Source organism: Poecilia reticulata, linkage group LG15, assembly GCF_000633615.1.
Source record: "Poecilia reticulata strain Guanapo linkage group LG15, Guppy_female_1.0+MT, whole genome shotgun sequence".
In the NCBI taxonomy this organism is placed as follows: Eukaryota; Metazoa; Chordata; class Actinopteri; order Cyprinodontiformes; family Poeciliidae; genus Poecilia; species Poecilia reticulata.
In genome coordinates, this window is record NC_024345.1 from 21559844 (window position 1) to 21572906 (window position 13063).

Sequence of the window (13063 nt, forward strand, 5' to 3'; positions counted from 1 at the left end):
GCCCTCATCGGCTCACAAAGGGCTCTCCGCTGGAGGCTTGCCTCTGCTGTACGCCATTCAGCCCCACAATACCGCAGAGCCGGGGGGAGGTAATAGGATTTGATTTGTATGCCGGCTGATTTGGGAGGAAAAAAAAAATCCCTTCCACTTTGCACGTCTCGCCGTCTTTCAGCCGTCTGTTGTTCCCTGGCCAGCCTCATCTGTTCTTTGAGCAGATGCAAACAGCATCTTCCAAGTGAGATCACACAAAGAAAGAAAAACTGAAAAGAAAGAGCAAAAAAAGAGAGAATATGAGAAGCAGCTGTCTGGAAGTAGACAAGAAAAGGATTTGGGCAGATTTGAGTCTCAATATGTGTCCTGTCTTGTATGGAGTGGTTTTCTGATGAATCAGGGTGGAAGCTTGTGCAGTGTGCAGAAACAGAGGCCATTCATCATCATGCTGCAGCGCACAGCAATGAGGTGAACTGGTTGGTCAGAAACCTCACTGCAGCAGAAGGAGCTTCTCAGCACCGTTACCCTCTAAAGCTTCTTGTTTCGACTCATTCTCATGTCCTCCGCGTCGTCCCACTCCATCATGGCGGCTTTTAGCAGGAAACCTGATGGTAAATCTGGGTGGCGGATTTCGTGGTTGGCTGATTTCACGGCTTGCTGTGTTTTCCCAGGCTGTGATCTCGAAGCTTTATGGTAAACCTGCAGGCGTTTTGCGCTCCGCTGTGCGTTGTATAGTGACCATTTAGCAGGACGCTGAGCTGCTGAAAGACTCAGTTAGGGTTGTCAGTCTGCTGGCTGCTGGGGGGCCTGTTGCTGCTGCGCTGAGAGCTGGAAGGCCAACGCAAGCCTTTTGGTCAAACACACACACACAGAGTGGCAACCAGTGCCTCYACAAAAGACACCATAGAATGAACGGGAACTGAGAGATGGAGAGGCTGGAGAATGAGAGGAACAGTGTGAAAAGTCATGAGAAGAGGAAACGGAGAACCATCGGGATGGAAAATGAGACTTTGGATCAAATCACAGCTACGAGACTTAGGGTGCATTCACATTAGCTTTGTTTAGTCTCCTTCATCAGACTCCAGTCTGTTTACCTACCTTTGTTTGCTGAGGTGTGAATGACAGAACAAAACAACAAACTCTGCTCCGCCTGAAAACCTCTGGGTTCGGTTGAAATGAACTCTGGTGCAGTTTAAATACAGATGTGTCTGTAGATGCTCCAAAAGCAGGAAGTGGCCTAAAGTGCAGGGGATTCTGGGTAAATGCAACCATAAAAAGTTTGCTCTAATCTAGCGCTAGAATGAGAAATGGCTCGTGTTTCCTTTTCTTTTTTCTTTTTTTAGCAAAGAAAAAGAGAAATCTTGCCATTTCTAAAATATAACGCCATTTAGTTTTTGTTTGCATTTTGTGAGGAAGGAGATTACGCTCAGTGTCTTCTTCTGAGGTTTTCATGTTGTTCCCTTCAGTGGTTTTAGTGCAGCGCCCCCACAGGCGAGGTGAGGAACTGGTTGATCGAACGGTTTGGTTTGTTTTATACTCAGTTTCTTATCTTTCCCTTTTTGATCAGTGGCTCAGAGCAAAGGATGCAAAAAGACAAATTTATGCACCAACAAAACAAGAAAACATGCTTTAATTATTGCTGTAAAAACAAATGAATGACATTTTTAATTTAAATTTATTTTGAAGATAATTACATTTCTGGTGATTTCTTTCTTACCATCATATATATTTTTTGTCTATGTATAAATTTACTCAATTTAAAGGTTGGATTTTTCTAAATTTTACTATTTAAAATAATTTTAATGCATTAAAAGATGCATGGTTTCTTCTACATTCTCACCAGAAGAAAGAATATATTTCTTCTCGCCTTTGAAAGGGCACAACAGTGCAGTATTTCATATTCATATTTAGACATCAAAGTTCAGCAGTAGTTCTTCAAATGATGAGACGTGTCTGGATGCTGGGAGACGGATCGTCCAAAATCCCAGTTGGACCACCAGAACCAGCTGCTGGGTTTTTCAGCCGCTCTGACCTGTGATTTTTCACGGTTTAGATTTCTTTGTGGGAAGCCGTTAGCTTCATAGCTTAACTCTCATCATTCATCATAGATTCTACAACAGAAACACCAAACTGCTGCTTCCTTTAGGTTCAGGATCTAAAAGAGACATCAGTGCACACCTGTGATATCAGAGCGCTCTGTGATGCTTTGTCTTTGTAAAACATATTTAAAGCTGATATGCATCGCCTCATAAAATGCAACTTTTTTATGCGTCTCAGCACAAATCCCTCGTGGCTTCTCCTCCGATGTGTCTGAACGGGCCTTTCCACTCTGATCTCCCCACACAAAGATTTATGAGCTGGGCTGACAGAGTGGGCTGTGGGACCCCCCACCACTCCCACTGAGACCCAGGGCGAATCCACCCCCCCTACCTGCCCTCTCCCAGGTGCATGCAGCCCTGCAGCCATACCTGTCTTCATGAGGAGGGTGGGGGTTGGAGGGGCTGCCACCAATTCTCAGCTCTCCCTTCATTTGTAAAATGTCAGACGCTACAAATTTTCTTTTTATTGCTGATGATCCCGACCGCCCTCTTCCTGGAACAATGTCTTCTCTGATTCTGATTTCCAGTTTTTGTCTGGTTCACGCCTCGGATCGGTGACGGGAAAGACAGGGAAAGCTTTTGGGAAGTGATGGCGGAAGATTTTGAGCATTTCTCAGCACAAAAGCGGAGAAGTGTCTCAACAGGAGGAAACAGAAAGTTCCCGTCTTTTTCTCTGAATGTGACTGCACCTGTGTTGGAACGGGCGTGGAGTTGGATTTTTCCACCTTACCCAGTTCATTATGCCTCCCAAAGTAAAAGCATCGCACAAAAACTGGATGAAAAGCTGAGTGATGCGTTCTGCATTCAGTCTTTTATTTATTGTAGCAGTCACAGCTTGTCGCCACCCCCACGCACACACACACACACACTATCTCTGGGGGTTTCAGGCTGCTGCAGACACAATGGTGGCATTGACTCAGGTGATCCGACGCGTTCTGTCCTTGTTTCTCTTTTCATGGCTGAGCAGGACGCCTTTAGCAGTGAGGCCAGGTGAATACCTGTGCAGGTGTTTGCACAGACAAAGACAAGCGGATGTGTCTGTCAAGTCCTCTGCAGGACCACGAAGAAAAATAAACCTCAGCCACATTTGTTGACTTTACTTTGCACCGATTCGTTTCTGCTTCTTTGTGTCTTAAGAAGCAAATGTTATGCTTTGTTTTCCTCTCACAAGACTGATGGACAGTTTGCACGACGTCCTCCAAGGACTTCTGTCCTGAAAGCAGCTGCAGGTGCATCACAATAAATTAAAATATCGTCAATGCCTTACTTGAGTTAACTGAATAAATACAAAATGTGAAAATCATTCATTATACACTGCACAAACACAAAATCTTACTTTTATTTTATTTTCTAGTGCAAATACTTTACAACACTAGAAATAAAGCAAAGCTAACACAAGTAACTTTTCAACAAGAACTGTTTTAAATTCCTTAATATTGAAGAAAAAGTATTAGATCCACTTTCAGATGGGAAAAAAATCTTGTGAAATAATCTGCGAGTGGAAATAAAAATTCCACTAGAAGTTCCTATTTATTGCTGGAAAGTTATTTGTAACATAGTTGAACAGGATATAATCTCCTAACTGAATCCCATAAACTTCTCAGTTTTTGTTGCAAACTGTAATGATTCAGAGATCTCTGCCTCCCAGTCGTAACCCGCTTGTCCAATGTTTCCCTGCTTGTTGCTTTTGCAGTTTCTGCGGGTGGATCAGGATAAGGAGTGCAACATGGAATGCACCGGAGCGCCTCGGAAGCCCCTGTGTGCCTCTGACGGACGGACCTTCACATCTCGCTGCGAGTTCCTCCGAGCCAAGTGCCGCGACCCCCAGCTGGAGGTCAGCCGAGGGCCGTGCAAAGGTCAGGTCACGAGTCACGCTTCAGCACTGCCTGGGAGGGGCGGGGGGGTCTGGAAGGTTTGCGTTAGAAGCCACTTCAGTGTAATTAAATCTTTGAGATGGAGGGTGGGGAGACGGGGGGGTCTGCCTTAATGGATCCAAGATTTTAAGTTTTGTTTGCTAATACAATAAACATAAAATGATTTGATTTATTTGAAACTTATTTACTGGTTTGAGTGATTTCAGCTCCGTAATAGTCTGCCAAGACGCACTGGTCTCATCAAAGTGATGTTAAGCTCTGTGCTTCATTCCCCTCAAACCTTTCAGCGTTTTGTCATGTGACAACCACAAACTTTAGTTTATGTCCTGGGATAAACCAACACTGAGGCTGTGTTCGGGTCGAATGCAACCCAAATCAGAGTTTTTTTCTGCCCATATGTGACCCATATACTTTACTTTCACTGCCGTCTGAACGACCCGATTCTGATCCTTTCACCCCCCAAAACATCTGATCTATCCCACCTCTACATGTGGAACTAATTCAGATCTGTATCTGATTGCAGGCTGAACGGTGATGTTGTGTTTAATCAAACATTTACATTATCGATGTGAGATGTGTGTCATAATTCTGCACCAGAAGGAGCCAGAAGCAGAAAATCAGGAAGTTAAAAATGACTGAAAATTATAATTATGAACTCATAAAGAAGTCAGTGAAGCATCACATCACAATCCCACCACTCACTCTGACAGCCAAACAGAAGCTGCAGTCAATGCTCCACAAAAGGTCATTCCTGTTATCTGTGCTTTCTTTTTGTTAGCCATTCTCTTGTGCTGATACACTTCACTGCTGAATAAAGTTTAGTATCGATCCACAGACGGTGGCATCCATTATCACTTCACCAGAAAACTGAAGGGCTTCTAGAAAGCACAGACTCAGGAAAGCTGAATATAGATGAGAACAAACACAAGATTTTTAGTAAAACAACAATTTAAAACCAGGTGGCATTTTGTTCCGTGAAATAATATGAGTAACTTGAGACTTTAACACACTTATTAGTGAGGGATGAAAAGCCAGAGAGGGTCAAGCAGCTCATAGACTCGTTGGAAGGAGGAAGCCGTTCACCCAACGCTTCGCCCCCCACACTTCCACCCTCTCACCAGCTTCATATACCAGTTCATCGCTCTACAGACTGGAGACAATGCCCCTTTCTTATCATGCTAGAACACTAATGCAGAGAATGCAAGTGAAAAGATTCGCTTTAAAAAAGTGTGGTATGATGGAAAACCGCTCAACGATTTTGTACCCATGGTGGGTTTCCATGGCAGTCTTTCTGAGCAGGCATCTGGACGTAGCTGACAGTGACGCTACGCAAAATAGGGGCTTCCAACTAGGAAGCTGAAAAGACAAGAGTCCATGAAATTGGTTATGCATGCATCAGTAGCATTACCTCCCTCATCTCTCCCCCTGCGTCTGGCCTGAAAGGCCCGGCGACGGAGAGCGGGTCGGCTGCAGAAATAAACCAGAGGGCCGGTCTGCTTTGAAAGCACAGGGATGGTATTGTGTTCAAGGATGGTAAGAGTGGCACCACATTTGTTTCCTATCACCGCGCTCAGACGATGCAAGTGTCCCGTCATTTTTTCCAGACATTTTCGCCTCGGAGGACGACGGTTTTTTAGATTTTCCACTGCAGCTAACTTTAGAGCTCCTGAGCTCACTGCGCTCCCTCCATCCGGAACATCCTGCATCTCCCATCGGTGTCGCCTGAAACACGTGGCCACCCTCCAGACGGAGAAACACCAGCACCAGCAAGTGTCTAGTGGACGCTCAAACGTGTGCCAGCTACTTTCACCCTGCTGACCCGAGTGGTGAATGTTTTCTAACTTACTGTGAGTCATTGTTTTAATGAGATTTGAAGCTGTCAGCCAGAGAGGCACTGCTTGGCAGGCTGCTGATGTGTCACAACAAGTTACCATCAAACTCATCGCTGCTCCACATTTTCCTGAGTGTTTGCACAGCTGGTGCTGCTGGCCAGGTAAGCTGAGGCACCTGAGGAATGACAGGATGAGCCTCAGCCCCGACTGCAACATGTGAAAACTCAAGGTGTGCACAGGTGAAAAGTTCCCGACCCGCATTTTCTGCTGAGAAGTGCTGTAATCCAGATGGTTGAACTTTAAGGCGATAGTAATGCAGACGCTAAAGGACGGGTTTGGTTTTCCTCGTGCATCAGCCCTTTTTTTAGGGTGGCTGGAATATTTGGCTGGATCAAAAAAAGCTGCTTCCCCTGGTAATGGCTTTACCACCAGGTTTTCCGGACTCATTCCCAATAAGACTCGTGTTCCTGCTTCGGCTCCCAGCCGCACAAACATCTGCAGCTTCCGAAATGTCTTGAACCACTTCCCCCTCCTGTGTCTCCTCCCTCCCCTGATGTTGTTTCTGTTTTTCTTTCATGATCTCCAAGATTCAGCATCTCCCTCTGACTCTTTAAGTATGTTGGTTTCATAGTTGTGGAGTATTTGAAAAAAAAAAAAAAAAAGCTACGCTGTGGGCTGAATTATGGCCGTCTCTGATGTTTAGTGACTGTTGTGATTTGTGTTCTCCTCAGAAACATCCAGATGTGTTGCAGAGAAGAAGTACACAGAGCAACAAGCCAAGAAGCAGGCCTTTGTTCCCGTATGCAATCCTGACGGCACTTACAGCGAGGTAATGAGCAACATTGCATAAATTAAGCTTAAATTCCTAATTAAAGCCAAAACATTTACCCAGAGAAGCCAGTTGTTGTTTGGACTTTGCCAAACACAGAGTAACACTTGAAAGCATACTGTTATAGGTTCAGTGCCACAGCTACACCGGATACTGCTGGTGTGTCACGCCCAATGGGCGACCAATCAGTGGGTCTTCTGTCGTCAATAAAAAACCTCGATGCCAAGGTGGGTAAAACTCTGAATTTAATACTTTAAGGAATCTTATCATCCTCAAATCCAGACCTGGAGGACCAGTGACCTGCAACTTTTAGATGTATCTGAGTCAAACAACAAGGTCATCAGCAGGGCTCTGGAGTCCTGGACCGTTTACTGAGGAGCCTGATTCAGGCGCGTTGGACCAGAACTTTTAGACTCATCTAAAAGTTGCAGGACACGGTCATAGAAAACTGGCTTCGAGTCCAATCAAAATGTTTTTAAACATCTTGAATCTTTTCTTCATTGTCACGCTATAACCACAAACTTCAATGTGGTTTTTTTTTAACAGACTATGAGATATAATGTTTTTTGAAGCACTGGTGTCATTTATTTAAAAGTAATTGGACAGAAAATAAGGAGCACAGGGGATGGGGGGACATGTAGCAAATGGCCCGAGTCGAGGACTTCAACCTCTGCACATGGCGTTCTACCAGCTGAACTACACAGGATATAAATTTTATATCCTTATATGTACTGGATTCAGTGTCTGGACTTTGACTGGACCATGGTGTTTTTCTGTAGCCTCTAACAGGGCTTCCTCTTTATTCTGGGCTTGACTGTGGCTCAGTGAGAGTAGAGTTTATCTTGCAGTCTCCAGCTTACAGTTTGATTCCTGTCACACATCGTCATGCCCCAGAGCAAGGCACTCAACCCCAAGTCGCCTGTGATTAGAAAAGTGAATCTGAATTCAGTCCATTTAACATTTAGTTCCAACCACATTTCTATAAACTTTGATCAGCCTCCCTGTCTCTGGTAAACAAAGGTATTCCCACAGCATGATGGTGCCACCACCCTGTGTCGCCATGCACATGCCCACTGTGTTCGTTGCATGGATTGTGGCAAACTCCACTTTGGGACATTTTTATTTCACTTTTTCAACATATTTCTAGAGTGTCTGACTTGTAGTTGTCATGGCAACAGATCCTCCAGCCTGAGTTGTGGATCTCTGCTTCTCTTCCTTTGCTACCATTGGCCTCTTGGCTGCTTTTGTAATGATTACTTTTATTGCTCGCCCTGTCTGGGTAGATGGACCTCTGTGTGCTGCCAGGTTGGTCCATCTTCTCTCCGTGTTCAGATGATGGATTGAACTCTGAAGCCATTTTGTTTTAGGACTCTGCTTTAAACTTCTCCACAACTTTCTCTCTGACCTATCGGCCATGTTCCTTGGTCGTCATGATTCTATTCTTCATTTTATGGGTTGATGATATACATATAAATCCCTAACAGTACAACATTGCATTTTAAGTTTCTAAAGAGAGGACTAAGGGATCTAGTTGTAGGCTCAACCCAGGCAGGAAAATTGCTCAACTCTCCAGGCTGCGGTCTTAACAAGCCGGGTAGAAAATCCATGATGCAAAGTTAAGCAACAGAGTTTGTACTGTAAGGAATGTCAGAGTTGGAGGACAGTCCCTGCCACACAACCCCCTAAATAATGCCACATGTCCTGTCTGCACATCCCTATGTCCGCCTGGGAGGCTGTCGGTGTCTCAGATGGTCTCAACCCAGCAGCAGCTGGTGCAACGCAACTTCCAAATCTACATTATAGTGGTTTCCATCAGCTACAAAAGGGTCCAGATGGGCCCCAGTGGTAATGTTGGAGTGGTGCACCAACACAGTCTACCTCTGTTCTGAATACATCTGTTGGTTTTTAGGTTCCAAACAGGACCGAGCGGCTCCTGTAGAACCGAGACCAGGTGAGGAGATTCTAGAAACACACTGACTCCTCAGAAATGCATGTTCAGTCTGTCGTCGTTGGTGTCGTCTGTTGTAGTGACAGCATGGTTTTATATTTGATTGTGAAGTTAACATTAGCAACGTTTGGCAGTAGAAGCTAAACAGCCAATAGAAAGGAAGCAGGACTGAATGATTACCTGCAGCCAGTTGGATCATCTTAACAAATAAAAATATAATGCCTTAAAATCCTCAGAATCCACTATTTAAAATAAAAGCAGCTCAGGTTTTTTGTAATTGTGACTCCATTGTTTTTTAGGTTCAAAACAAGACAGAGGGACCTCCATAGACCCAAAACCAGGTGAGAAAAATGAACTAACCAACACGGTTCTCCCGTGATATGAACTATTGGTGTGACTATTTGACAGCAGGCAGCTTTTATTATCATACATTCTAGATTTTGCAACATTTAGCATTTAATTTCATTAAGTTTCATGTGCCAAGTCAAGAAATGTGTAATAAAAACACAGTCAAAAGGTTGGATGAACATGGACATCAGAGCATAACACAATGACTACCCAAGAAAAAATATAGGGACTAGCAAAGCCTCCATCTTGATTGGGGTATTATAAGGCAATTATTTATACACAAATTTATCCATTTAGGAGCAACAGACAAGGAGGAATGTTTGAAAAGCATCTACCCTGAGATCTAACACACCAGTACTATACCCAGTGTTTTAAAAGTCCAGGCCCTCTGAAATTAATGGCTGCTTGTGACAAAAACTATGATTTGATAGACAAAAGCTCCAGCATCATTAAGGTCGACCTGGGAAGTTCTGCTCCGATTCTCACCAGTATTTGTACTCCAACAACAGAATACTTTATATATTAGCGAGCTGAGAAAAAGTTCTGAGGGTTTACCAGAAATACTGTAAAGCAGTTGTTCAATATTACATCATTCAAACGCCATAAGACCAGCTACTGTGGCAGCTAATGCTACACATTTGTAGTGTTTGTATCAGTCAAACACTTGAAATACAATCTGTTGTTTGTTTTACTCAAACACTGAGAAAAAAAGTAGTCATTATCGTGCATAAACACCCAGGACAAACATCAGGTTCGTTCTCGTAGCTGTGGAATGAACCATGTAGTTTCCTCACTTGTTCTTTCCAAAAGTCTTCGTTTTCTCAAACTTACGGACCTCATTTACTGCACCAGTGTGGAGGAACTTTGAGGGAAGTAAAAGTCGTAGTTTCATCCTTTTCTGCTCACACAATAAACATTTGCACGTATTCCCATTACAAAAGCCTTTGTTTTACAGAAAACAATACATTTTCTGTGTAGAACAATAGCAGTGACGCTCTTTGGTTCCTAACCAGACGTCATCATCCATATGTGGTTATAAGATAGGATCGAATTAAATACTCAATTGTCCATTTGGATAAAGTAGAATATTTCCTTCAGCATCTAGCAAGAAAAGACCATATAAACATGTTCTAAAATGGACAAAGCTAAAACAAATAAACCACACATTTTGAGTTGGATTTTTATGATTTCTTCATGATTTATTACCGTATTTTCCACACTATAAGGCACCTAAAAACCTTCAATTTCCTCAAAAGCCGACAGTGCGCCTTATAATCCGGTGCGCCTTATGCAGTATATGGACCAATATTGAGCCACAACAGGTGTAACAACTACGGTAAGCAGCCCTGACTTCATTTTCCCCGTAGAAGAAGAAGTGCGCGGTGCATGCTGGGATAGTTGTCAGAACGCTGGTTTGCTAATAAAGTTTGATAATACATTTAAAGCCAGGGGGGCGGAGGGGCGGGGGAAGAGAGACAGAGATTGCGGCAGCAGCTTGTTGGTTGGTCTGTTACCCAGAAAGCAGTTGGGCACAATATCGCAACACCAACACCGTGAGTGAAACAATGACTCGGGCAGCTACTATATAAAGTACTCGGGAACCACTACTACTTGGGAACCAGTACTTTACAAACGTGGATGTGTAATAACAGAGTACGGGACAAATTGGCAACCCAAACTACAGTGTCTATTCTATGCGCCTTATAGTGCGGAAAATACAGTACTTAAAGATTTTTAGGTTTTATGCTCCAAGCTGTATATTTGTCAAAATCTAAATTTATTCTCATTCTGTACTTGAAAATCCTTAGCATGACTAATTTATGTTTTTTTATCCACTGATATACCCCACAGAAATCACATGGAGAAGATTTGTATTAAATCTGTTATTTTCTTGGTTTCATTTCGTTTCTAGGAGAGAATTTGTGGTTTACTGTAACAGACCAAAAGCAGTTTAACCTGCTATCTTCACCAGGCAGTAAAATCAACAAGCATTACCTCATAAGCCTCTTGTTTAACATTTTTTACTCTTCAACTTGGTTCTTTTTCAGCCGAAGCCTCAAGAGACACAAGGAAACATCCACCGATTAAACTCCAGCCTAATTCCACTCTGTCTCTCATTAAACCTCTGCCTTTTTCCAGATAAACAACCACTATGATTTCCTTTGTTTCAGCACCAGAAATTGTTAAATCTGCTCAACTTGTTTAGCTGATGGGATTTGAAGTTTTCCCAAAGAGCTTGATTTGGGTTTGGTTGGATAGATTCCTGATGTGATAGCGTGTACGGGTAATCATTTATGTTACTCATGCCAACGTGACTGTGTGCTTTCCCGCTGTTACAGTGTCCATCTTAGCCAGGTCGTTACACATACATCAAGTGAGGAGGAGTGTGGGAAGGAGGGCGAGGGAGGGACAGGGACAGGCTGTGGTTCAGTCTGAACTGCTTGGATAAACAGCGTGGTGAAAAGAAGAATAAACTGTAGGTTTGTGGTGTGCCAGCACCGAAAATAGCTGTGATTGCATCAATATTTTGATTTAAAAGAACCCCATCAGAACCCAAAGCGCTTCACAACACCCAGTGACTTGCAAAATGATTCACTGCCCTTGATGTTTTCCACATTCTGTCACGTTACAACCGCAAACTTCAGTATATTTTACTGGAATTGTATGTGACTGTACATGTATGAACACAACGTAGCTCAGAGTTGTGAGGTGAATTTCTATTCACCCCACTTCTAGGCTAATAACCCAAAATTAAATCTAGGGCAACCAATTGCTTTCAGAATTCACCCAATTAGAGTCATATTATGTTGTGTTGATAGACCAACAAAAAGTGGTGCATAAAAGTGGAAATAATGATTGCTTTCAATTTTTTTTTTTTACAAATTTTTAAAATCTGAGATGCAGTTCTTTTCAGCCCACTTTAACTCTGATACCCATAAATAAAACACTATAAAATCAAATTCCCCTCAGAAGTAAATAGAGCCACCTAATTAGTAAGTAGAGTCCATCTGTAAGTCATTTAATTTCAGTTTAAATCCAGCTTTTCTTCAAAGGCCACACATCTTTCTCAAGCCTCCGGCTCTAACGGCCGTGTGGAACCAGAACCTTTTCATCTACTTCACTGGGTTCTGTGCTGAGTCGGCTGAAAACGCTACAACAGAAGAACATCTGTCACCGACTCCTTACAGTAATCCAACTGAACATTTGTAAGGACAATGAACAGAAAGTTCAGCTCACACAGTTCCTCCATTGTTTTTGATATTGTCATGTATAGGATCACGTTGCACTACTTCTTGGTTCTGGGTCCACACGACTTTTGAACACCACGTCCGCTAGAGTTCAGTTGTAATGGAAAACCATTTGAACCAAGCAGAGCCATGATGCTGAAGGAAACGAGTCTTTACAGAGCTCTGTTCCAGCCAACATTTGGATGGCAAAACTGCAAACCTACCTAAAGCTGGAGTTCCACATAGAGCAGCAGGTCAACCTACTAATACGACAATAACCTTACAGTCAGAGCTACAATGCAAAGGTTTAGGCTACATTTATAAGACCACTACCTAGAAACGTTCAGTATTTTCAGATGTTGATCAGGGAAAAGTTCCATGTTTACAGAAACCTTGAATCTGCAGTAGTTGTCACGCCAGGCCTCTAGATGGCGCTGTGATTTTAGCATGACGTCTTCAGAGCTTTAGCTTCCACCTCACCAGCTTCTAGCTCATTTAGAAAACGGCAACGCTTCTCCGTTTCTGATGAACAAAGTGTTCATGTTCTCCACATCATAAACCGAACAGGTGAAGTAGTACAGCACAGTGCTGTTGTTCTCTGCTCATCCATAAGTATAACAAACCCTGTAGCCATTTTGTACTTTCACAAGCGCATAGTTCTTCACACCGCTGCGCGGAGTGTTTCCAAAAAGTTCTACTCCAAAAACCTGCTTTCAAAAAGAGACGCCATGCACTGGAGTAAACCTGCAGCTGAATCGCAACAAAAATGTGTAAATAGGGCGATAGATCAGAGCAAAAGAAATTTAAATAACGGCAGAATCCTAAATCTGAGAATAAATAATAATAATAATACATTTTATTTCAAAGGCGCCTTTCTGGCACTCAAGGACACCGTACAATAGTAAAAAAAAAAAA

At 43.0% G+C, this 13063-nt stretch overlaps 1 protein-coding gene across 2 annotated transcripts in view; it reads left to right on the plus strand.

Annotated features, from left to right (window-relative positions):
- Positions 1-13063, plus strand: part of smoc2 (SPARC related modular calcium binding 2) — a 32584-nt gene that overhangs the window by 5273 nt on the left and 14248 nt on the right. For both annotated transcript variants that reach the window (XM_008430087.2, XM_008430088.2), the window contains exons 2-6: positions 3784-3946; positions 6528-6625; positions 6753-6852; positions 8535-8576; positions 8873-8914. In XM_008430087.2, the coding sequence (XP_008428309.1) occupies positions 3784-3946; positions 6528-6625; positions 6753-6852; positions 8535-8576; positions 8873-8914 (445 nt within the window). The remainder of the gene's footprint in view (positions 1-3783; positions 3947-6527; positions 6626-6752; positions 6853-8534; positions 8577-8872; positions 8915-13063) is intronic.